The sequence below is a fragment of the Vicugna pacos genome, chromosome 32 (genome assembly GCF_048564905.1).
Source record: "Vicugna pacos chromosome 32, VicPac4, whole genome shotgun sequence".
NCBI classification, from domain to species: domain Eukaryota; kingdom Metazoa; phylum Chordata; class Mammalia; order Artiodactyla; family Camelidae; genus Vicugna; species Vicugna pacos.
In genome coordinates, this window is record NC_133018.1 from 24,982,427 (window position 1) to 25,006,878 (window position 24,452).

The window sequence follows — 24,452 nt, forward strand, 5'->3', positions numbered from 1 at the left end:
TCATCCTACAGATGTATCTGCATGACCTCACGCACAAGCCACCCCCCGGCTGGCTATGTATAGCAGCACGAGCTGTGGAAGCAGCTTCACCTCCCATCAGTGGGCGCGCCTGCCCACATGCAGCTCTCCAGCGCCTGCTGCTAACGAGCGAGGTGCTGAGCAGCAAGTGCGGTGCAGGGTGACTCGTGCAGAAAAGCGGCAGGACCGCATCGCACGGCGTGTCCGGAAGCTGCAACGGCAGCAGAGCCCTCCCTGGGCCCGCCTGACTGCTCTGGACCAGTCACCTCTTGGGTTTTGGGGGCTGAGGCCAGAGGAGGCACTTACTGCAGGAAGAGCTTCTTCATCATGCTGTGCAGCGTGCGGTGCAGCGCAGGGTCGTGGAGCAGCGAGGACGGGGACCGGAGCCAGCGGTAGAAGTGCATCACCTGGTTGTCGGCGTAGATGTTGCGGTACTGTGTGATCTCCTTTACCCAGCCCACCACCATGCTCTTCAGGATCCTGGAAGAGGGGTTCACAGGGCCCCTCGCTGCTGACACCGGCCTTTCTCTGATCTGCCATGTCTCTGCCACCTCCCTCCTCACCGTCCAAATTCCACTCCTTGGCCTCTGAAACTCATCCGCACCCCCAACACCACTGCCCTCAACCCAGCCTTCTGAGTCTCCCCATAGCTGGTGCCAGGATGAAGCTGAGAAAATGGGGGTGCCCTTCGAGAAGCAGCAGGTTTGTGACAGGTGCCTCACCCTGCTGGGAGGAGCGGCCCCTTCCCTGGTGCCAGTCACAGGCCCTAACTGTGACTGCCCGCGTTAATCGCCCACGTGACTGCAAGTGGCATCACAAGGCCGTCTGCCACTCTGCCACCCGCCGTCTGACTCCATCACCTTTCGGGACTCAGCTATCTGCTTCTCTGCCCAGACAGCCCTCGACCCTGAGCACATCATGCACGTTTTGGCCCGAGCCTTTCTCTCCACCAGTCCCCCAGCCTGTGAGAAGGCAGCAGGAGTGGTGGTTGAAGAAAAAAGTTCCAGAATCGCAAGACTTGCTCTTGAATGTCAACCATTCCCCACAACTGCAGCAGGGCCACAAGCACGGACAAGTCACATCACCTGTGGGGCTGGGAAGGGCATGTGCCCCTGGCCAGTCAGTGCTGCAGTTCTCTCCTGACACCCAAACCCTGGAGCTCACACTGCTTCCTGTGTGGCTTAACCCACATCCACATCCACATCCACATCCTGCTGTGCGTCCCACAGGAGACACCCGATGAACACCCACAGCCCAGGTTAGCTGGTGACTTCCCACAGGCATGCCTCTGGCCACAAGAAGGGGCCAAGATGCAGCACCTGGAATTGTCACCCACACCTGGAGGGTGGCCAAGACCTGTGAGCAGAGCAAGAAGCCGGACCCGTGTGGTTTCTGACCAGGCAGAGGGAAGCCCCAGTGACACTGTCTTAGCTCTTCGCTTCCAAAACAAGGACAGAAAGTAAAAGAACTCCTACTGCTCCTTCCAGAGCCCCAGCTGCTGTCCTGCCCTTGGAGGGGAGACCAGACAAGAGGACAGGGTCGGGTGCTGTTTCCAGGGACACAGGCTCACGCACCTGAAAGTGCTCGAGCAGAGGGCCGTCTCGTCGTAGCTGGCGGGGGCGCTGGCGGCCTGGTTGCCGGTGATCATGTCCTCCAGGGAGGCCTGCTGGATCACATCGAAGCTGACACCCACACTGTCGGCCCCCTCCATGTCATTGACGTGGTGCGACTGCAGGATGGTGTTGACGGCCAGGTTCTGGATGTCCAGCTCCACGCACACTGCACACAGACACCACTGCTTGTGCATTGACCCTTCCTGGGTGCCGAGCCCCACCCAGGCGAGCACTATCTCAGAGAAACCACGGCTGTTTGGGGTGGCTGGTGAGCCCCTAACTCAGGCTGCCTGCAGAGCCTGGGCGCCAGCTGCTCCCTGGGAGCTCCCGCCCCCACAGAATGGCAACAAATGACAGAACCACCGGCCGCCAAGGTCCCCGTGCGCCTCACCCACCCACCTGTGGAGTAACAGCCTGAACTGTTGATCTCCATCGCGGCCTGGTCGTCAAACTCCATGACAAGCCGGTTGTCATCAGCCTCCTTCCCACCCAAGTCAGGGCGCAGGGTAGGAGACAGCCAGAGCAGGTGGTTGTGGCGCTGGAGGTGGCGGGCAAAGAAGAGGTCGGAGCCAAAGGTAGAGATGTCCTCAGGCAGGTTCCCAACGGGGACATGGAAGTACCTGCAGGGGCGAGGGGTGGGCCTCAGGAGGACGAGGGGCCAGCCCCAGGACGGGGACAACACCTGGGGAAGGCTGACTTGTTGCCAGAGGCCAGCGAGGTCAGCAACAACCAAGACAGCCAGAAAACACTCTCCATTCGGCTCACCTGCTCATCTCAAAGGCCTGTGATAGGCAAGTGTCCAGGTTGAGGTAGTGCCGGATCATGCGCCGGGCTCCGTAGCGCTGCCAGTCCAGGACCCCGTAGCTGATCTTATCAGCCACACGCACAGGCACTAGTGGGAACTCCTCCAGGACGGGAACCTCACCAGCCAGTCTCTTCAGCTCCCAGTTGGACTGAACGGCGATGAGTGTCGGCCCTCGGCGCTCCTCCTGGGCGTGGGGAGGAAAGCAGCTGGGGGATCCTGGCCCAGGGAAGGCGGGGGCTCACATGGCGATGGGACCCCAGAGGCACTCACTTTGTAGGCCAGCAGGAAGCGCTGGATGGCTCTGCAGATGACCTTCAAGTCGGTTTCAGCCCGAACTTCAAAAGTGTGTTTGGATGGGGGCAGGAGCTCAGGGCCCACTTTCTCCAGCAGGAGGCTGTGCTCCACTGAGTACAAGGTGCTGAGATTGGGCATCTGGTTGCTTCGTACCTAGACAAACAAGGGCTGGGTCAGCCCCTCTCCCCTGGGGAAGGAGGTGGGCAGCCCCGAGACCAGACACAGGTGGCAGGCCCTACCTCTGCAGATCCACTTCTGACTCATGGGCAAAGGCTTCTGGAAACAAGGTGGTAGCCGGGGAAGGAGGGAAGAGGGTTGTGGGATGTTCCCGCCCAGTGAAGCACTCCTCCCACAGCCCTGGCCCAGGAACTCACAGTGTCCAACACAAACACAGATGCCTTGCGCTGTGAGGGCACGAAGACGCCGAAGAGAGCTTTGTGGCCCTGTGCGTGATGATACAGGTAGATGTGGCGGATGCTCCCTGTAGGAGGACATGGCCTGTCACCCTGAGAAGTGCAGGAAGTGGGGCCAAGCAAGAGCAGCTGGCAGGCACCATACCTGGCTCCAGGTAGCTGAACTGCGCCAGAGAGCGCATCTCCAGGTGCTCAAGAGAGAAGGTTTCCGCTTCCCAGCCTGAAAGGTGCCTCACCAGCTGCTTGTTGACCACACACACACAGCCCAGCTGCACCAGGGCCCGGAACAATAACGGAACCTGGGAAGGGGCAGAAGGGGCGTGAGGGCTGAGTGGGGAGGGTGCGCTGCTCAGGGCACAGGCCCCAGGCCACCCTGGAAGGCGTGCTGCTGGGAGTCAGTGTCTGTGGGGTGAAGCCACAGCTGCTGCTGCTAGCCTGTCTGTTCCCCGTGGGGTTTCCCCTCTACTCCGTCCTGCTGGATCCTCACACAGTTCAGGAGGGAAGACAGTTACCTGAGTCTCATACACGCCCTCGATGTCTGGTGCTGCCAGCTCAGTGTTGATCTCATTGATGTGTTCCTGGTACATGTCCTCTGGCACCAAGTACTCATAGAGATTGTAGACCGTGTTGGAGCGAGGAAGAACTCGATTCACCTGGTGACAGAACGGCAACGACCTCACCCCACAACTGTGCTAAGTGCTGACGTCTATTATAGTGCACAGGTGTGCACACGAGCACACACCCTTACACACACACAGGCATCGTCCAAACAGCGCTAGGACTTCTGGTGCCCACAATCATGGAGTAAACCCCCCCCAGCCCGCCTCTCCCAATGAGCAGACTTTGAGAAGCCACCTGAGGCTTCTAAAAAGCAGATAAGCTCTCAGACTGTGAGGGGCTATTGCCCCTGGTTTATCTCCCTCTGTTCTCTCCTGGGTTTAACCTAAGGGTGCAGGAAGGAAAAACCCTGGACAGAAGCCTGGGAAAGGAGCCCCTGGAGGAACCAGAGAGCGTGGGGAGACCTGACGAGGGAGCAGGAGAGGGTGCCCAAAGGAAAGAGGTTTCCCCACAAAGTTACATCACGTCACATCCCAGAAAGCTGGAGGCATTCCAGATCACTTGTTCTCTGGCACCCTAGACCCTCCCATCCTCTTTCTAGAACCACATTCTGCTGAATCTGCCGGTCAGAATCAAGGTTCACCCTCTCCGGAAAGCCTCCTCAGTCTAGCTGTTAGTTACAGACACCCAAGTCTCATCTCCTCCACTGGACATCAGCTTGCTGAGTGATCTCTGGCACCCAACCAGAAAATGGGCTCATCTGCTCAGTAAACGAGCTCTGGGCAGAGCTAACTGGGATGGAGACACCAGGCGAGAGCCTCTGAGGACACCCCCACAGAAAGGAGGACCACCCGCTGTGGGAGTCCATGTGCGTGAAGTGTCCATAACAGGCTGATCTGGAGGCAGATGGTGGACCAGTGCTTCCTGAGGGCCGGGAGAAGGGAGAGACTGCTAAGTCCCTCCCCTGATACACGGACCTCAGATGCAAGAGGATGGCACAGCAAGGACAATGACACCAACAGCCCTTGTCACTCAGCGCCTCACAGCATCACTTCAGTTAATCTTTACAGCATCCCAAGAAGGTTCTCGTGGGACAGAGTCTCCAGAACAACACACTCAAGGTCACAAAGCTCACCAGGCCTTTGCATCTGCAAACCCCGTTCTTTATGTGGCCTCCACCACTGGGGAGACCACCTCTGAGGTGGAGCCAGCAGCTGCCCCTTCGCCCCGCACCTTTCGATAGGAAGGGCCTGCCTCCGTTTTGGCCACACGCTGGTTCACGTAGAACACCCGGGGGATGTTCAGTTTGATGCAATACAGGTCACTGCTGATGACAGCCCACAGCCTGAACAAGCCAGGCTGGCTGGTCTCGCTGATCTGAAAGGGAAATGCAGATCATTCAGCAGTGTGTGTTTCACCTCGATACCTATGGACAGGCCACCTCCCAGGTGGCCTCCAGCACCAGCACCACCACAGCGACATGAAGGTAAGGCCCCGCCCTTTCTGCTCCCTTCCAGACCAGGTTCTCAGACACTTCTTCTCATGGGCTGTACTCCTGCCCTCCCACTGATCCCGGTCCACACCTGCACAATCTGCCACGGAAGGTCAAGAATGCTGCGAGCAGTTCTTCGAAAGAAGCCCCCCAGCCCTGCGGAGGGCCCCTCACGGATGGCCCCAGGCCTCGGTGCGCCCTCTGCCGCCTCCAGCCTCCGCCTCCTCTTGTGAGCCAGGCGCTGTCGAGCCTGCAGCTGCCACTTCTTCTTGTGGAACCGGAGCCACACCAGCCACTCTTCCTGGGATGGGTGGTGGACCATGTCAAGAGCAGAAACACACACCGTGCACACAGTAAAACAGAAACTTCCTTCCACAGCAACTAAACCTTGCAGCCCCCAAGCACTCTGTAAGGACTGGGCACATCTCACCAAGTCAAGACCGACTTCAGGGCCTCTCACTACTCAGTCGACCCGGAGGGAGGTAGCTCATCACAGCTCGGGCCTGACCAGTGCCCTGCTCCTCCTCCCACCAGCCATGCTGGGCTCCCTGAGGCTTCTTACCTGGGTGCTCCCGAGCGCCGGAGGCTGCCCCAAGATCTCCTGCCAAGGCATCGTCAGTTCCAGGTCCTGCGACTCCTCCTGGCTCTCCCAGAGGATGCGCTTCCTCTTAGTAGCAACAGGGACTGCTGAGGGGAGCGGCTTCACGAGGCCAAAGTCCTCCATGTCAGGAGCAGCAAGGCTCTGGGCACCACCCGAGGCTTGTGCCACTCCCACCTGCAAAGATCCAAAGCAGATGAAAAATTTTCTTCTAGAAAACCATTACAAGCACATTGTCTGAAGAAAACACAATACTCATGCGCATTTATAGACTAATCTACTTTTAAACTTTAAAAAGTGAAAAAGTCAGACAAAAAAGTCACTCAGGTAACACTATTATGAAGTGAATGTTCACATTTTTCTGTGTTGGCTCCAGAACTCTGTACTTTTCATAAGAAATGCAAATAGGTAAAGGTCCCCTTCTTTCTCCTTCCCAGCCCCCAAGCACAGTACCGATCACTCCCCATACAATTCATACCTTTAATCCACCTTTGTAAGCAACATACACCACTACTTTAAGCTGCAGCTTTATATAAATTGGCACATGGTGCACATCCTATCGCAACTTGCTTTTTGTTTCTCAGTGGACACGGTTTTGAGGTTGTTCCCTGTGGATACGCACGGACACTGTCCATTCATTCCAAGGGAAGTACAACCCATCACACAAGCAAATCAGCTCACCTATTCAAGACTCCCTAAAGTCCACTCTCCGATCCAGAGACGGAGTCAACGACCATCCTTCCGCACACCGCCTGAAGCCCTTGTGCTCAAACTCCCACCAGAAATACAGACAAGCTCCTATTTGCCCCCTGTGTTAGTACCTGGTGCCACCACACTCATCTTTTTGGTGTGACATGTATCCAAGTATTCCATTTTACATTTACCCAATGGACAGTGGGACTGACACTGTGGCAGGCAGCCTTCCAAAATGGCCCCAGTGACCCCGCTTCCAGGTGTTCAGACCCCTGTATGACTCCCTCCTGAGTGTGGGCTGGACCCCTGACCTGCCTCTAATGAAAAGATTACAGCAAAAGGGAGAGGATGCCACTTCTGAGGTTAGATAATAAAACGCCGTGCCCTCTGCATGACTGGTTCTCTCTCTCACTGGTATCCAGCACCGGAGTAGCTGCCACACTGAGCCATCCACGGAGAAGAGGTCCGTGGAGCAAGGACACAAGGGCAGCCTCCACACACGAATCCTGCCACCAGAGTGAGCCTGGAGGCACTTCCTTCCCCAGTTGTTGGCGAAACCCTCAGGTGAGAAGTATTTCTAAGACTTTGGCTTAAAGGTTATTTTGTCTGGCATTAACAGCTACATCAGCTTTGTTTTGGTTAACATTTAGCTGATATGTATGTTTTTTCATCCTTTTAATCTTTTTGAGCCCTTTTCTTTTTGACATAGCTGTTATAAATAAGATAAAGCTAGATTTTAAAAACCAGTCTGAGGCTCTGGTTTTTAGCAGGTGAGTCTGTATACTGCTCCGGTTTAAAGCTTACTTTTCATTTTTAGCACCTGAGAATTTTCTTCTTGAGCTTTGGATTTTAGCTATGCTTGTTATTTAGACCGTCTTCAGTATTTTTCAGTGCTTCTGACAGATTTTTTACAGTTTAGAAAACTTAAGTCTCAAGTTCCAGTAATGCATTCCAAGTTATGAGTCAGATTAGCACAACCTCTACTTACAGATAAGACAGTTCTTCACCCTAAACTGACGATTCAGTGTTTCCTGCCACAGAAGAACACTGGGAGGAATTAAAGCATAAAGCATCAAGGTGTGTATTTTTTAAAACAAAAAAACATTCTAGATGCTCCAAACCACGGCCGGCAGTATGAGGCCTCTGTGCCGTGTGCCCTGTGATCCCCGCCCGGCCCCGCCTGTCACGGCCCCTGTCGTCAGCGCCGGGCCCCACTACCTGTCTCTTGCCCTCAAGGACGAAAAGCTCACTGATCTTCTTCTGCTTGCAGACATCATTCTTCTCCAGCAGTTTTTTGTGCAGCCAGTCGGGGTGTTTGACGCGCGGTACTGGGTTCTTCACCTGTGGGAAGGGGACACCCATCACTTGTCTGACTGCTAGTCTGGGCCAGGCCCAGTTTCCATGACTTTTCAGCCACACTGGGCCCCGTTTCCACAGGCTCCCAGCCTCACCTGCTGCAGGGCTGCGGGGATTGTGATGATCTTCTGTATGGCACTTCCCAGCCGCTCAATGTAGTAGTCCCAATCCAGAATCTGGGGCAGCAATAACGGGGTGGGGCATGAGAGAAAAGCAGCAGCAGGCTTCACTCTGCACCAAGCGCTGTGCGGAATGAAGGCTTCATGCGTCTGATTCAGCCCTCCCAGAAATTCTACACTGAAAGGTGGCCATTCACAGAGGAGGAGACGAGGTGGACAGGGTAAATGACTCTCCCAGGATCACAGCAAGTAGGTGGCTGAGCCAGCATCAGACCCCAAACCTTAGTCCACCTGAGAAGAGTTAAAAGGGCCTCCCTGGCATCTAGTTTCCCCAGTTTTGCCCTCGAATGTCAATTTCCTCATTCATTACATACTGGAAAGGAGGAAATCAGAAGAGTGAAGGCTCCAGACAAAAAGGTGACCTGAGTCAGGAACACCCTGCTGTCTAGTTTTCCTCCTAAACTTCCGAGTAGAAAAAAATCAGCACTCACTGTACGAATATCAAAGTCTTGAAGGGAAGAACTCTTCAGCCATTTCCGGAGAAAGTGCTTCCTCACTGTGGGCTCGGCCTGGAAAATGGCGAGTGGAATAGCCCTGGGTGAGAAGAGACACAAGACTCACACATGTGAAAATCGCCCTGAACCCGAACATGGCGCTTCCCAACAGAACACACATTTTACCTGGAAGTTAAGTATTTATGATCTACTTTCTTTAATGTGGTCGTTTTGTATAAACCATGCCTGTATTGGCTGTTTGCCGCACTTAATAACTAAGTAGCACTTCATCACGGTGACATACCGCGGTTTAAGGCACCGTCTCTCCACCACGGGCCATCTGGTCTGCGTTGTCGCTGTTAACAAAGCTGTTTACAGGTGTCCTCACACAAGTTATACATTCATGTGCATGCATATAGTCAAACATTAGAAAAAGTTATTCATTGGGTAAAATGTCAAGTCCATCTGCTCTCCTGGAAATGAAGCCAGTTTTTGCATCACTAGCAAAGCAACAGGGCAACTGTCACCACCCCTCTTGTTTTCCCTGGAGGAAACACCTGTTATTGTGAAATACTGTGAAGCAGCTCAGAAAGAACACAAGACACCTGTGCACCCTTCGCCTGGTCCTTTCAAGCTGGCCCTGCCATTTCTACTTCAGGGATGAAAAGATAAAGAGGGAACAGCCCCCTGCCCCCCCTCCTCTGGAGACACACGCAGTCTTCACCTTGGTAGGCCTCTGTAGCACGCCTGCTGTGCGTCCATAGGGGAGAACAGCTCCCTAGATGTGAACCACACAGCTGGCCGCACACTGTCTGTCACCCTGTGCTGTTTCCTTGCTTAGCTGTTTCACGGTCTATGCGTGTTGCAGCACGTAGCTGTGACTCAGCCATCCCAACTCCTGAACAGTACATTACCCTATATACATTTATCCTTTTTCTGGTTGATGGACATTTATGGTGTTTCCAGATTTTGCTTACATCTTTAAGTTTTTTAATTTTTTTCCATTTGCAGAGCACTCTTTAATATTTTTTAAATTTTATTATTATTTTTTAACATTTGCTGAGCCCTGCCCTGTTTTCTTTCATTTTTTTTTGGAGGGGGAGGTAATTAGGTTTATTTATTTACTTATTTTTAATGGAGATACTGGGGATTGCACCCAGGACCTCATGCATGCTAAGTATGTGCTCTGCCACTTGAGCCACACCCCCCCCACCAGATTTTGCTTTCAAACACAATGTAAACACACATGGGCAGTTACGCAGTGTACTCCCCAAGTGCGTGACTGCGGGGTGGGTCAGGGGTCTCTACTTCACCACGTGCTGCTGGTTTCTCTCCACAGGGACTGTCACCCACACTGCCATATACACTGTGAAAGCCAGTCTACATGGTCACCAAAAACTGATACCAGCAGACTCTTTATTTCCAACCAAGAGGCACTTTAAGATCTGCATCTTCTGATCACCGTACTGATCATCAATTTCTTCACTTGTGAACTGCCTGTTTGTATCTGTTGCCCACTTCTTCTGGCTGGTTGCCATTTTCTTTTTGACATCCAGGAATTCTTCATTTTATTCTGCATGTCATCTATTTTAGCCTTGTATCAAATTCCTTCTCTTTTTGTTATGATTCTGGGGATTTATTTTTAAGAAAACATTTCACGTGCTTCATTTTCCTCTTTCTACAGGCCTTGCTAACATAGGTGGGAACTCTGATCACCAAAGCTTTATCAGTTATCTACTGCTGAATGAACCACCCCAAAATTCAATGGATTGAAATGATAACCACTTTTTGCTTATGAGTCTGTAATTCGGGCAGTCTCTCCTGGGGTCACTGGTGCAGCTGCAGTGGCCTCCCTTGCCAGCGCAGCATTGGTGCTGCTGGCTGGGCCTCCTGCACTTGACGTCTCGGTCACACCGGGCAGCACCAAGAGCAGACCCGCCAGGCCTCTTGGGACCAGAGTTCAGCAGTTACAGATCACTTACATCATATTCTACTGGTCACAGCCAGTCAAAGGGCCGCCCAGACTCTGGGTAAGGAGAGAAAGGCCCCTCATCACGCGAGAAGCAACAAGGCCGCATTACAGGGGATCACGGAGGCACCCTGAAGGCCGTCTTTGAAACAGATTCCTTTGATGGAGCTTCGCGCTTCCCTGCGTCTGCCCACAGGCCACTTTCAGTGCTTGAGTTCTTGGCAGGAAGATCTGCCAATCACACAACAAAGGACAGGGATGAGGTCTGTTTTTCACTCTACGTACCCTCAACAAGAAAAGCGATCCGCTGTACTCTCCTAGTTCCTCCACGGTGCTCCTGCACCACCTGAATGGCCCACCCAAGCCTGGTGACACAACTGCCCTGTGACCCTAGTTTCCACAGTCAGAACTGGAAGCTAATATCTGACAGAACCCTTTGCTGTTGTCCTTGGCATGTTCCAGAAGCTGGGGGACATTTCCTTCTGTCGTAAAGCGGGCGGGGGACACAGCACTGGCAGCACAACAGCGCCTCAGATGTTGGACATTCTGTGAGACACGCCAGTGCGCCCTCTCCAGCCAGGATGGCGTTGGTCTCCTCCAAGGTGTGAGTGATCTGGAGTCCTGCCCCAAACTTGGACTGGACCTTGTGACGGGGCCCATCGTAGCAGACCCTCCAAGACATCCCCCGCCCTCCCACACCCAACAAGAGGGCACTCTCAGTCTGGCCCCTCAGGAGCCTAGGTTCTCTGGGCTCCAGGTGGATGGGTTCACCACACTCTCTCAGGGGGCTCACCAGGGCCCAGCAAGCCCTCCTTCATCTGATCTGCATCATCTGACCTGTGGGGGGTCCACGGCCAGGCCCCTCCTTCCACCACGTGACCACCCTGCTCTTTCTAAGGAAGCTCCTTTCTCTATGGAGGCTCAGAGCTTCCACAACAGATGCAGGTTTTCAATGTAGGCATCTAAGTCCCTCAAGGAACTCCTTTCTTAATACGGAAAATGCTCACCTCTCTGTGACTGGAGACCCCTCAGGCTTCCGGGAGATGATGTAGCGGCAGCTCAGCCCAGCATCCTTCACCATCTGGTCTCCCAGGAACTCGGCCAGGCGCTTGGCTGTGCTGATGGACGTGGACTTCTGCTCCCCGTAATCTTCCAGCTTCCGAGACATGGAGCGGTTCTCAGAGATCAGCTCAAACAGCTCCGAATCAGGCATGTTAGCTGCCTGGAGTAACAGGCAATGGGCAAGATATCACGCAGAAGGAAAGGAGTACCACCCTAAGCTCACCTGAGCCTTTCCTCCAGCCAAGACCTGTGTTTCTCCAGCCTCGTGAGCTGAAGGCAATAGTGTCATAGGGCTGTCTCATGCCAGCCCTAGGTTTAAACCACACACAGAAACTTAACATTCATTTTATTAAGCTGTGCAAAAGAATTTCGAGAAACATTTATTGAGCTATTAACATGAAGACTGCAGAAAATAAGAAAAGACAGAAGAAATGGTGATTTTTTTCCCCTAAAAGGAAGAGAAAGGTGGGGAAAGGAAGAACCAAGAGGGAGAAGAGAGATACAGTGACCATCTGGACAGCAGCATTCTTCAGCAACAAGGAGTCTAAGGGACTTGTCTGAGTACAAGCAGCTTGTAATTCCTTTCATTATCATGCGATTTGGTGCCTTCACAGAATTCTGTCACTGGATACAGGAGCCGAGGCGGATTCTGAGAGGCCCTGGAAGGCTTGCTGGTACTTCGTGTGACTTTCCCCCTTCGTGCTTACTCTCATGTGTGGGTCAGCTCTATACAGAACAAGACAACGTGCCAAGAAACAGAAGTCCACGAAGCAAAGGAAGCCAGAAAACTGTCCGGAATACTCCAGTATTCCTTCCACCCAAAAGGACTCCTCCTAGCAAGCAATGCAGGACAGGAGGGAAAGGCCATCTGTACAAAGACGTCTGTGCACCACTATTTATAACGATGAAAACAACCGACAGTAGTGGACTAGTTCTGTAAACTGAGCCACGCAAACCTGATGAAACACAAAGACTGCAGAGCAGCACAAGAACAACGGTAAGTTCCGTGAAAGGCATGAAGATAAGCCAGCACTGTCCTTCAAACTGCAGAAATTATGTTTGTGTTTATAGGGCCTAAAAACATTTTAAAAAAAGCAAAGACGTTGATGAGCTCGTTGGTAAATTTCTCTCTTACAGTTCATTCATTATCATGCTATTTGTTTCCTCCACAGAATTCCGTCACTGGATGCAGAAGCTGAGGGGGATTCTGCGACGCCCTGGATCTAAGGAGGTCACGGGATTTTGCCAGAGTCAGCCTTGAGTTCATCTGTCACCTTGTCACCGGGTCCCTGACTGCAGGGTCCTGGGAGCCTCACCTTGCTGTACAGCACGTCCAGCCAGTAATCAGCCACCTTGGCCACAGAGCTGTACACTTCTTCCAGGGTGCTGCCCTTGAGGAAGGCCTCGAACACCGAGGACTGGAAGATCTTAATCAGCTGCAGCTCCCCGCGGCGTTTAACTTCGAAGCCCTTGAGCTCAGCCAGGGAGCCATCCTCATTGAACACGGCGTACCTAGAAGCGCAAGCCAGCACAGCAAGGAAGGGAGCCTGGGGTGCCGGCACCTTCTCATCACCCTCCCTCCAGCACCCATCAAGCAGCAAACACCTTTCTACCCTGAGGTTTATGCTTCTCCAGGGTAAAAATGACCTAAGGGCCTACAATCTGTAGAACCAGAATACCACAGGTGGAGAACAGAGCTGGTGTCGATAACAGCTTTCCACACTGAATCAAAAAGTCCAAAACACCAGGACCGAGGTCTGCCCCCCTCCTGGCTCCTGGTCTATTTCCTAGAGAAGTCGTTAAACCTAATCTATCCATTTCCTTTCCCAAGCACAAAGGCTGTGGGATTCCTACCTCTTCTTCAGCTTCTTGCCTTCTTCCTTGGAGGCTGGAAGGATCATGGCAAGGTAGGGTCCGTCAACCTCAAAAAAGATGCTGTTCTCTGAGCGGGTGACATAGGTGAGTGAGGAGGGCTCAGCCAGCTCCTGGTACTGATCATTGGTGAAGCCTTCCTGCAAAGCCAGAATGAAGAGTGGGCAGCCTTACTCGCAATCGTCCAGACCTGGAAAGACCAGCTGCCCTCCAAGGAGGGGACAGATCAGCACTGGGGCTCTTCTATACAATGAATGCCACTTGGCATTCTGACACGTGTTCAACGTGGACGAGCCCAGGTGCCCCCTGCCAGCTCCAGGAGGTTACACAGCACGTCTCCCCTCATAGGGCATCCGGAAAAGGCAAAACTGTCACACAAAGAACACACTGGAGATAGGTCTGGATGTAGGGAGAAGTCTTGACGACAAAGGGACAGCACCCAGGAACCTTTGAGTGCTGTTCTGGAACTTTGTGTTGCTTCATGGTGGTGGTCACACGCCCCTACACGTGGGTCAAACCCCACAGACGTGCACCCTGTAAAAAGTGAATTTTACTGGAAGCAAATTAAAAAACATTCAACCAAGATCTCAGGTGATGCCAGGAGAGCCTTGCAGACTAGGACCAACGAACTCAACTGCGGTACTGATGTATGGCAGAACCCCGCCAAAGGGCTGGCTTAAGTCACTTTGGCAAACCTCGTGCTGATGGGTGGTGTAAGACTGAAGACAAAATACATACTGCAGCTGAGGAAGTCACTGCTCAGACACACGGCTCTGAAGCTACTTCACACACACGCTAGGGCTGAACAAATAAATAAAATGGGAAAATCAGAGACAGGAGAAAACAGTTAAGAGTAAGAAGACTAGACTAGAGCTGGATATGTCAATACAGACTCATGTTACTTATTTCTATGATCATACGCAGATAAACAGAGGAATAAATACAGACGTGTGCACGGCGTTACTGGTCATACATAAATCACCTAGTCAAGCCACCGGGAGCAGCAGCAGAGAGCACACCAACACCCCACCCTGGTCTCTAACACTGCTCTCAGATAAAAGGAACCTGGGATCCTTGAAGAAATGCCTGATTCCAGGGCAAGATGAAGCTGCAGTGTCTCGTAGTATCAGAAAGTAAGGAAGTACTCAAACCTAGACCAAGGAACTTGGCACGTCTCAAGAATGTGGGGCAAATGTGAAGGACTCCCCACTGGCCAAAGGGGAGCAAGCTGAGCAACAGAACACATCAGGATGGAACTGGGTTCTGACCCAGCGGAACAAACACCCAGGAACCCACACGGACTCAGGCAACTGATAAAGCAAGGGGAAAGCGGGGTGGTGGGGTGACAACTCTTCCTTACGGGTTTTCCATTACCAAATGTACAAGGAACAAGGAAAAGGGTCCTCTCCAGGGGCAGAACCACCCTGGAGAACACAGTGATGACTGCTGCACCAGGACCACCCACGGTACTGCACTAGCAGGCGAAGGCTCGTGAGAAATGGCACATTTGCAGTCTCAGGGCATCTCCTCCACAGTCTTACTGATTACTGTGCTGGCTGTGGTACACGGCCAGGCTCTGACACTCCTCCCTCTGGGAAGGGAAGCTTAATTCCTCTCCTGGGATGTGGACTCACTAACTCGCTGCTGTAACATGACGGTGGGCCAGCCGGCAGGCAGTGACCGGAAGTGCAGGCCCCCGTACTCTGCCCTGACAGAATGCCAGTCACGTCACCCCTGTGGTGTTTCTCAAAAAACCCAAATAAGCCTAGTCTAATATCCAAGAACAGACAAATCCAAATCAAGGGGAAGGCAGCAGAATGCGGGCCAGCATGCACTGGTGTCCCGGTCATAACAGACCGGAAAGACCGAGGGGCTGCGGGCTGGAGGGGACCAAGGAGACAGGACAACTAGATGCAGCGCTGGGTCCTGGAAAACCAGGCAATCCAAGTCACGCTGAAGTTTAGTCGCCGTGTGCTGCCAAAACAACATCTTAGTTCTGACCACCACACTGTGGTTTACAGATTTTAATATTAAGGGAAGCAGGCTGAAGGATATCTAGGAATTCTCAGTTCTATTTTTGCCATTTTTCTGTAGGTCTAGGTGCTACGCGGAAGGAGAAGGTAGTCAGGTAACTTTCAAGCACAGCATCTTCCACAGATGCTCAGGCTACAGAGAAACAATCACCTGAATGGCAGAGGCAGGGGGTCCGAAATCGGGAAGGGGGTTGTGCCAGTGCAAGAGCCGACGCAGCACCCTTTCCCAAATCCCCTAGTGCGGTGGCACTAGGAACCCAAGCCCAGAGGGCTGCCCTTTGCTGGAGACCCAGGCTCACCTTGACCATGATGTTTAACATAGCCCCAGGGTAGGAGATGGTCACCTTGGGCTTTTTCACACTGGTTGTCTTGATGACAAAGTTTTCGGGGAAGCTGTTGGGCAGGACGCACCATATTCCATCTGTGTCCAGCTCTAAGGGCCTCCTTCAGAGAAACAGAGAAATGAGGCCACATGGATGCTGGGCTGTGACCTACACAGCAAGAACCCAGTGTCAAGTCCTGACAGTGGACGAGGCTCCTCCTGGCCGTGAACCCACGAAATGAAACACCTGCCAACTTCAAACTCCACCTTCACCATTTGTTCCCTCCCACGCTCAGCTGTCCGGCCTCCCCCACCAGCCAGGCCACCCCCAGCAGCCAACCAAAGTGCAGCACTCACCCAATCTGCTCAATCAACTCCCGTGCCTGCGTGATAATGTTGGCCCCCGTGAAGCAGACGATGCCGGCCATCTCCATGGAGTACCAGCGGGCCCTGCGAAGGACAGTCACAGTCGGGCGTGGGGGGCTTCCTCCAGAGGGTCATCAGAGAAGTTGGGGTTGGGGGGGAGGAGGATGCCAAGAAGGGGATGTCAAAAGCAGGGAAGAACTGAGCTGGATTTGAGCTCTGTGCTGAGGGCACTCCTCTGCTCCTACTTCAAGGTGCAGGATCAGCTCAGGAAAGTTCTGGAAGGATGCAGCTTGCTGCCACTGCAACAGCTCACCTCCTCAGCTTCAACAGGACTCTCAGTACTGGCCCAAATGGTCGCGTGTCCCCCGAGTGTCTCTCACTCTCCCCCACACCATCTCATGCCTTCTCTGTTCTCCCAAACCCCACGCTCATCTTCTGACTTCTCAGGGAAAACACAAGCTGGCAGATACCCACAGCTGCCCACGAGCCCACATGGCTCACTGTCCATACCAGGTCTCAGAGGGGTCAGGTGACCTGAGGCCAGTCCCTCTGGCCCCAGGGAACTCCACTCAGGTTCCAGCCCTGCCCATAGCCCCTCCCTCTCTACCATTAAAAAGCAACAACAAATAAAGAAAGCCACCCTCCCTTGAACCAGTCCTGGCCCCACCACCACCCTTCTCCTCCAGAGCTGCCCAGTTTGACCCTCCTCAAGGCCCCCACCCACCTGGCAGTTAGTCATGCAGGCCCCACCTGGCCTCATTTTCCTTCGGCACCTGACCCCAGGAACAGTCTCCATCTTGGTTTTGAGATCCTCGCTCTGGCGCCCTCCACTTCTCGGACGGCTTTACGCCCTTCATTAGTCATATGCCAGAAACTAGCAAACTGCTGTCTCCAGCCCAGGGTGCCCAGAAGAACGTATCCAGCAATACCGACCCTCGACACCCAGGCCCCACCTGCTCTCGCCCGTATCCCTGGAAGTGAGCCTGCAGGAGCCAACCCTCCCCTCCCATTCGCAGCCCTGGGCCCTGTTCACCTCGAGGTCAAGCTCGCTCGTTGGTTCCCTGGCCCCCAGGCCTCCCCAGGCAGGAGCTTACCCCTTGCGCATGACGTAGCCGTAGAAGGAGTTGAGGATGCACTTGTGTGCCAGCTGCAGGGAGTCGTACAGGACCTCCATGTTCCTGCAGCGCTTCACCTCAGCTGCGTCCCCCGCCTCCACGGCTGCGGAGAGCTTCTTTTTCCACACCTGAGAGCCACATGCACAGTCACCACCTGGAGTCTCCCCGTTCATGCTCTACATACAGTCAACGCCCAAGGTTTTAGTATTTTGAAAATTTTAAATATATAGGAAACTTAGGGGAAAAAAGTACGATGAAGACCATATACGCTTCTCCAAGAGAGGCCGCTATCATTATTTTTTGCCACATTTCCTTTATTCCATTCTCTCTCTCTACTGGCACAAATAACTGAAAGCTACCGATAGCATGAACAGGCCCCTAAAGACTTCAGCACACAATTTCCAGGAACAGGGACGTTCTCCTACGTAACCACAACACCACTACTACCCAAGAAACTTAACATGAGTACAGCATCAACATGTCCCTCACAGGGTCTGCACGCCCCCCAACCAAGAGCCAGGCCACAACGGCACGCGTGGTTCTCACGTGTCACCTTCAGCTTAGAACTGTCCCATGTGAGACAGATGTCCTGAAAGGAGTTTTGAACATAAAGGAATATACATGCACGTTACATTTTTGTTTCTTATGAGACTAAGGACTAGGAGAAAATACTCTATGACAGCAGCAGCCCACCTGGACACTTCAGGCTTGGAGCAACTTCAACCTCCTGGGATAGAACCCAGAACCTGGCAGCTAACTGTAGAAGCAAATGAAATTCACATCTGGTGACGAGTGACAGAGGTAGGGGCTTCACTCCACCAAAGAGGCCCAGGGGCTGCCAATTTGAGCGAGTCCTCTGATTCAATTTACTCTCTTATGTGATGCACTCAACAAGCTGAGTTACAGGGTTTCTCAAACAACAAAACTCAGAAACCACCGACAGGCAGAAAGCAAAGTGCACTTCATTAGAGGCAACAGCTTAGAATAATCTACTCACTAGGCAGATCTCACAGACCAATGGCGGCTTGTCACAAACTATGTCAACGCCAACGAGGGCCGTGTGCTGCCCCACCTGAGGGCCAGTTACCCCATGCCAATTTCACCTCAATAACGTAGATGCAGCCATCACCAGGGAGGGTGAATGCACCTGCTGCCACTGCGCTGTACACTTCACAATGTTACATTTTGTATTACATATGTTTTAGCACACACACAAAAAAAGCTAATGATAACAAAGCATGATGATGAAAGTCTGTAAGGGCAGGATGCAATGACTCACTGAGTCCGGCAGGGAAGGAAGGTCTCAGAAACAAACAACTCGATCTGCTGAAATATAAAATTATCTGTTGATATCATAACTGAGGTACTGCTAGGTACTTTCCTTAATCCAATCAGATGAAACATGTCAGTAAAAACATTCGCCTCACGTGGCCCAGCCAGAGGTCGGCAAGGTAAAGGGCCACGTGGTGGCTTCTGTAGACATGCAGGCCTGTCTCTGACTCAGTTGCTCCCTCCCTGCCGCGGCAAACACAGCTCAGTTCCAATAAAGCCAGCTGTAGCTTGCTGACCCCTGCTCTATATAATTATTTTAAAAGCAATCATTCAGAATAGCTGTGAGGCCCCAGGCCCTTATCCTTCAAGGTTAAAAACAAATGAACACCATCTGAATGCACGTTCCCAGTCCAGCGGTCAGGAGGAACACATCCAGATCACGACAAGCAAGAAACTTCAGCCCAGAGACCAGACTCTATTCCATCCTCAAAGGTGACTCACCTTGTGGAGACCTTTGAACTCATAGCGCCTGTCCCGGAAAGCGCGCACTGTGTCCACATAGAAAGAGTTCTCCCGCTGGCAGATGGTGGTGAGACGCTCCTCCACCTTGGTCACATGGATCTTCTTGTACGCCTTCCGGCAGTAATCTGGACACCATTGAGAGTGAGGGGCGTGTGAGACTCCATGCAGGAGACAGGCAGGCCTTCTGGACATAGCCAGAGAGAGCTAGACAGTGATGCCAACAAATGCAGCTCCTTATTAAAGCAAAGGAGCAGGAGACTCAGAAGTACGTGCTACAAGTGAACCATATGAAAGAAAGGGCAGCCATCGTAGGAACAGACCGAGTACACAAAGCCTACAGGAAGGAGGGTGCGGTATCTGAATATTCGCTGGAACTCCTGGCCATAGCAATTAGGTAAGAAAAAGAAACAAAAGGGATCCACACTGCACACTCGCTGAAGGATCAGCAATGAAAGGGAGCTCACAGGAGGAGCTGCTCAAAGAGGCCTCAGCTCGCTCAGCACTGGCTTCACTGACCCGAGGGGCGACATACCAGCACAGAAGACGCGACTGGAAGACACAGCCCGCGGAGACCGGCGGCTGCCCCAGCTGCTCACCTGCCAGCCTCCTCTTCTCGTACTTGGCCTGCTCCTCACGGGACAGCTCGTGAAAGGCCCGAGCGGGGCCCTCCGGGGTCAAAGGAGGGAACTTCTCTGACTCCAGCTGGTGCTGGATCCGATGATACTCACTGCGACTGGCTGGCACTAGGAGGTGTGACAGGAGAAGTGTCTGTGATACAGACCCTCCCGCCTGCTTCCACTGAGCAGCCCCCACCCAGGGCCAACACTCACTGAACTCGCCCCTCCACTGCCAGGCCATCTTCCTCTGGCAGTTTGCTCCAGGCTTGTTGAAGTCACAGGCAGCACAGGTAGCCTCGTCCACCATGGCAGAGGGCTGCGGAGGGGGCAGAGAGGGAGCAAGTAAGGTCTGGGCATGAAGAGCTTGATTCAATATGAGAATCTGTCTCACCTGCAGGCGGTTCGTCAAGATGATGTTGGGGTACATGGCCCCCACGTCCAGGTGGTAGATAAGAGGACACTCAATCCGGTTAGGGACATCTTTCAGGGAACTGAGCTTGGTCTTAATCTGGTCACACACCTACAGACAAAGGGGAAGAGGGTGAGGCTGGCAACCAAGATGAAAACTGCAGACCGTACGGACAAAATAACAGAGAAAGCACCCCAGGTCCCAGACAGACGGCAGACGACAGCTACCAATGCCAGGCCCTGAAGGTGCACGGGACTTGCAAGAAGGGCAGAGGACAGGATCACTGGAAGCAGCAGCCTCCACCCCCAGAGCTTGGAGGGCTGGGAGAAAAGATGGTTTGCAGCCTCACAGGCCACGGCCCGTCCACTAGCAAGTGCAGAACCCAGCTACCCAGCTACCCAGCTAGATTATCAACAGCCACACTCCCTGGGTGCCGAGCGCCCTGCCCCACCGGTGCAGGCATGGGACACGCCATCCCTGTCTCAGTAATCCCTCATCTGATGGATGAGAAGGCTCAAGAGGTTAGCATGGGCTCAATAGCCGGCCCTCGTAGACCAAATGCTCTGCCCTGAACCATGGTGCTAATACTCTTTCCAGCATTATTTTATAAACCAATGAGTCAGATTTCTCTTTCCAGCCAAGGCTGTCAGCTTAAAAGCCCTCCTGATGGCAAACATCTAGAAATCCTGCACAAAATATGAAAACTATCCCTGTAAATGCAGAACTGAGCTTCTAAGCTATCCCCAGAGAACAAAAGTGACAAGCAGACTCACAACCAGAGCAGCTTTGAGTCTAACTCACTGGCCCTGTGTCAGGGTCCCCGAGACTCAGTGGAAGAACACAGAGCTCAACAGGCAAAGGGGCAAAGTCAGGAGGCGCCCAGGCTCAAGTGGGATGAGCTTAATTCCAGCATCAAGCGTGATAACACGTGAGAGGTGCTGTCTCCCAGGGAAGCTCGGAGAGACCCAGCGCCCAGGGTCTTACTGGGGGCCAGTCGCACAGGCACCTCTGCCTGCAGGTTCCAAAACAGCCGACACCCAGAGGGAGAACAGGTGCTCAGCATAAGCCACGTTGTTGGCACGAGCACCCTAAGCGTGCGTGAGGCATTCCTGAGAGGAAAGTGAGAAGCCTCCTGAAACTCAAGTTCCCAGACACCAGCAGCCATACATGCAGGCTTTTCTGAGGTCAGCGGCCTCAGGCCTGTAGTGTGAGCTCTTTCCTTCACATTTCTCATGTCTCCTCAGGGAGGGACAACCTATACACGACAGGGAGACAAAACCCACAGCCCCAAATAAGGTAGGACTCTCAAAGGCCACCTCCATAACAGGATAAACTGAAACAAGTCTGCTCAACAAAACTGCACCTATTCTGGGCTCTGGTGGAGAAAGTGTCTTCCCTGAGCATCTGTCACCACAGGCTCTAATGGGTCTGTGATCTGCATTATACTCTCCACTTGGTCTGGGACCCTCCAGCCAAGGAACCAGGTGAGGAGGGACATCAGGCCTGTGTCACTTTTCTGGAACCAGGCAGAAACTGTAAAACTACCCGACGGCTCTCCTGCTAAAGATGAATTCACACTCCAAAACTGCAGAGCATGTGAAAAAACACCCACTGTGACTGAAAGCAAACACAGTGGGAGGAGACTTCCGAGAACGTCAGAGAGTAAACCTCCTGGAGTGCACATGCTAAAATCAGGCTGATCAAAGATAATAAAGACCAAAAATCTAAAACAAAGGAAGGGAAAAAGTCCAGTCCACTTGAAAGAAATAAAGCACATTTAACAAAAAGAACCAATACAGAGTTTCTGAAAATAAGAATATTGCCCTAAAAAACAAAAATGGTCACAGAAATTGTAAGAGGCTGAACAGGCTTCTGACAGTTATTTTCACTCACTCCCCAAAATGTAACACCTAGTTAAATCAGAACACTAGGGATATATAATTATTTGGTAAGCTCACTTTGTCCAAAATGTATGCAACACCAAGAAACATGACACTAAAGTTTGAGAACTATTATATTAAGGAATTAATCTAATATTTATTAGATTATTTAATTTAATACACCAGCATTCTTAGACAAGCTGGTCAAAAAAAAAAAAAAACAACTTTAGATGTGGGTTCAGCAAACCTCTGTAAAGGATCAGGTAACCAATACTTCAGGTTCTATGACCACAGTCTATCACATATTCTTTCTCTACCACATTTAAAAAATACAAAAGCCATTCTTAGCTTGCTGGCTGTACAAAAACAGGCCTCCTGGGCCATGGTCTGCCAAACTCTGTTTTAGACATTTAAGAATAAACTAGAAAACACTTAAATTATGCAAAAATTAACCAGAAAAAATTAATCAGGAGAGAATACATTAAACTTGGTAAATTCATTTTATAAAATTACTTGCATGTAAAATTCCCCTTAGTATTAAAAAAAATTCCTTAAAGCCCTCCAAAGTAGTCAAACTGAAATTGTAAAGAAAAGAATGACTAAAAGGAATATCTAGCAAGTAGAACAGGAAATACCAGACAAGACTTGATTCTAACTGAGTTTTAGGCAAAAGAACCACTGGGAGAACAATCCCCCATCCTTCTCCACTCCAAGGCATGTTCTGAAATGCTGCTCGGGAAGGGACAGGGAGGAAGGCTGGGAGGACAGGGGACGGATGACCCCTGGGCAAACCAGACGCTGTATGCCCCCCACTGATACCTCCCACCAACTGCCACCACCCACCGCTGGGATGATCGCTAGGAACAAACGGGTGAAACCGTTGCCCTTCCCCTAAAGACCCCGGCCGGCCCGTAGAGAACACTTTCTGGAGACAGCTACCAAGACACATTCCCTGTCATCTAGAAAGAGTTCACGTCTGGATTCCCTAAGGTGTCTGGAGACCCTTTAATTAATTAGCACATCTTTCACCTCACTCCTTATTCATTTCATTGTTTCTTAGACTCGAGAGAAGTAGCTTTGTTCCTTCCAAGTTGTTCTTCAACCCCATTTGTTATTCAGCCAGACTTCTTCTTCCCACATTGGTTTGTAGAGAGTTCCCGAAGTGCATGACAGCTGTAGCTGACAACAGCTGCACAGCACTTCACAATTAGCGGAGTGTGTGCACATGTTCTTGTTTCAATTTTGCCTGCTGAATCTATTACAAGGCATGTCTTGAAATCAGTTCTGGAACTGGTAAAAACTGCAAACCACTGGAGTAACTGAACATGCCGAAGTGAGGAGCAGGGCCTGACTGAGACCAAAGATGTGCCACACTCAAAGGAACAGGACCAGCAATGCGGGAGGCGCCTGGGGCCTCCAGTCATGTGACACACTTTGGAAATGGCACTTTTTAAACCATTATGTGATGGACTTTACAGTCACTACATTCTACCCTGTAATTTGAAGGAACTTCTGTCACCATTTTTAAAGTCTCCTTCACAATAAATAAAAAAACCTCCAACGGTGGTGGGGGTAACCCTCCAAAGTCTCCTCACTGCCTACAAAATAAAGCTCAAATGAGCTGGCCTGGAACCCTTCACTTGCCTTCCCCTCTCTCATATCTGTTCACCACTGTGTCCTGAGAGCCAGCTCAAGGGCCCACTGCCTCTCTGAAATTTTCCCACCCCGCTAAGCTGGCTCATCCGCTGTGACCAGGCGACTGCCCTGTCCTGCTAGACCAGACGAGACCCTGTGTCCTGTCTCAGTGTCCAAGTACCACCACACAATAGGCGCCAGTCTACAAGGCAAGGCGTGTGAACAGACTGTTTCTCCCAACCCCACCTCCAGAGCGTTACCTCTTGGAAGTTGGTGACCTGCTCCATGGGCACCTTCTCCTCTTCCTCAATGGCATGACGCATGGTCTTCTCCACCCGCTGCAGCAAGAAGTCAAACGCGGCAGGATTCTAATCCAAACAACCAAGAGAGGGCGTGGGTAAGACAGGAAAACACCCTCTCACCAACTAACCTGCCTCAGGGGGAGGCTACAGAGAGGCTGCTCCAGAAGGAGCCAAGTGCTTGCCCTGCAGTGCCCTGGACAAGGGCGGCCAGACAGAGGATGTAGGGGGAGCCCAGGGCAAGGGCTACTTGTCGGCCCCTGGGGCTGGTCCCTCCTGGGTCCTACACAGCATTCAAGGGAAGAGGCCCAGCCTCAGGAGACTTCGGGCGGGGGCGGGGGGCGCACCATCCGGAACCGGCAGGGGATGTCACTGCGGAACACGCCCGACTCCAGGGCCTCCACGTGGCCCCCCACGTAGGTCTCCGCATCCAGCACGTGGCCATCATCTGTCAGTTTGTTGAACTCCTGCTCCTGCTTGTTGGGGAAGATGATGTTGGCGTGGAAGGCCTGCACCATCAGCAGGGCCTCACACAGCGTTCCAGAGCCCTTCCGCAACACCTGCAGGGGAAACGCCAGGCTTTGAGCCAAACCCCAGACTCCAGTGGCCGAGTGTGACCAGCCGCC

General features: G+C 52.4%; 1 protein-coding gene across 5 annotated transcripts in view; it reads right to left on the minus strand.

Annotated features, from left to right (window-relative positions):
* POLE (DNA polymerase epsilon, catalytic subunit) overlaps positions 1-24,452 on the minus strand; it is a 48,875-nt gene that overhangs the window by 12,921 nt on the left and 11,502 nt on the right. For all 5 annotated transcript variants that reach the window (XM_072953049.1, XM_072953051.1, XM_072953050.1 and 2 more), the window contains 26 exons: positions 24,174-24,386; positions 23,788-23,895; positions 19,995-20,123; positions 19,817-19,919; positions 19,583-19,729; positions 18,966-19,111; positions 17,172-17,320; positions 16,069-16,161; positions 15,689-15,833; positions 13,339-13,496; positions 12,801-12,996; positions 11,430-11,644; positions 8,451-8,553; positions 7,936-8,016; positions 7,703-7,825; positions 5,756-5,968; positions 5,285-5,494; positions 4,935-5,078; positions 3,656-3,796; positions 3,289-3,442; positions 3,105-3,211; positions 2,707-2,883; positions 2,397-2,620; positions 2,031-2,251; positions 1,593-1,797; positions 325-498 (listed from right to left, as the gene is read on the minus strand). In XM_072953049.1, coding sequence (XP_072809150.1) covers positions 325-498; positions 1,593-1,797; positions 2,031-2,251; positions 2,397-2,620; positions 2,707-2,883; positions 3,105-3,211; positions 3,289-3,442; positions 3,656-3,796; positions 4,935-5,078; positions 5,285-5,494; positions 5,756-5,968; positions 7,703-7,825; positions 7,936-8,016; positions 8,451-8,553; positions 11,430-11,644; positions 12,801-12,996; positions 13,339-13,496; positions 15,689-15,833; positions 16,069-16,161; positions 17,172-17,320; positions 18,966-19,111; positions 19,583-19,729; positions 19,817-19,919; positions 19,995-20,123; positions 23,788-23,895; positions 24,174-24,386 — 4,079 coding nt within the window. The remainder of the gene's footprint in view (positions 1-324; positions 499-1,592; positions 1,798-2,030; positions 2,252-2,396; positions 2,621-2,706; positions 2,884-3,104; positions 3,212-3,288; positions 3,443-3,655; positions 3,797-4,934; positions 5,079-5,284; positions 5,495-5,755; positions 5,969-7,702; positions 7,826-7,935; positions 8,017-8,450; positions 8,554-11,429; positions 11,645-12,800; positions 12,997-13,338; positions 13,497-15,688; positions 15,834-16,068; positions 16,162-17,171; positions 17,321-18,965; positions 19,112-19,582; positions 19,730-19,816; positions 19,920-19,994; positions 20,124-23,787; positions 23,896-24,173; positions 24,387-24,452) is intronic.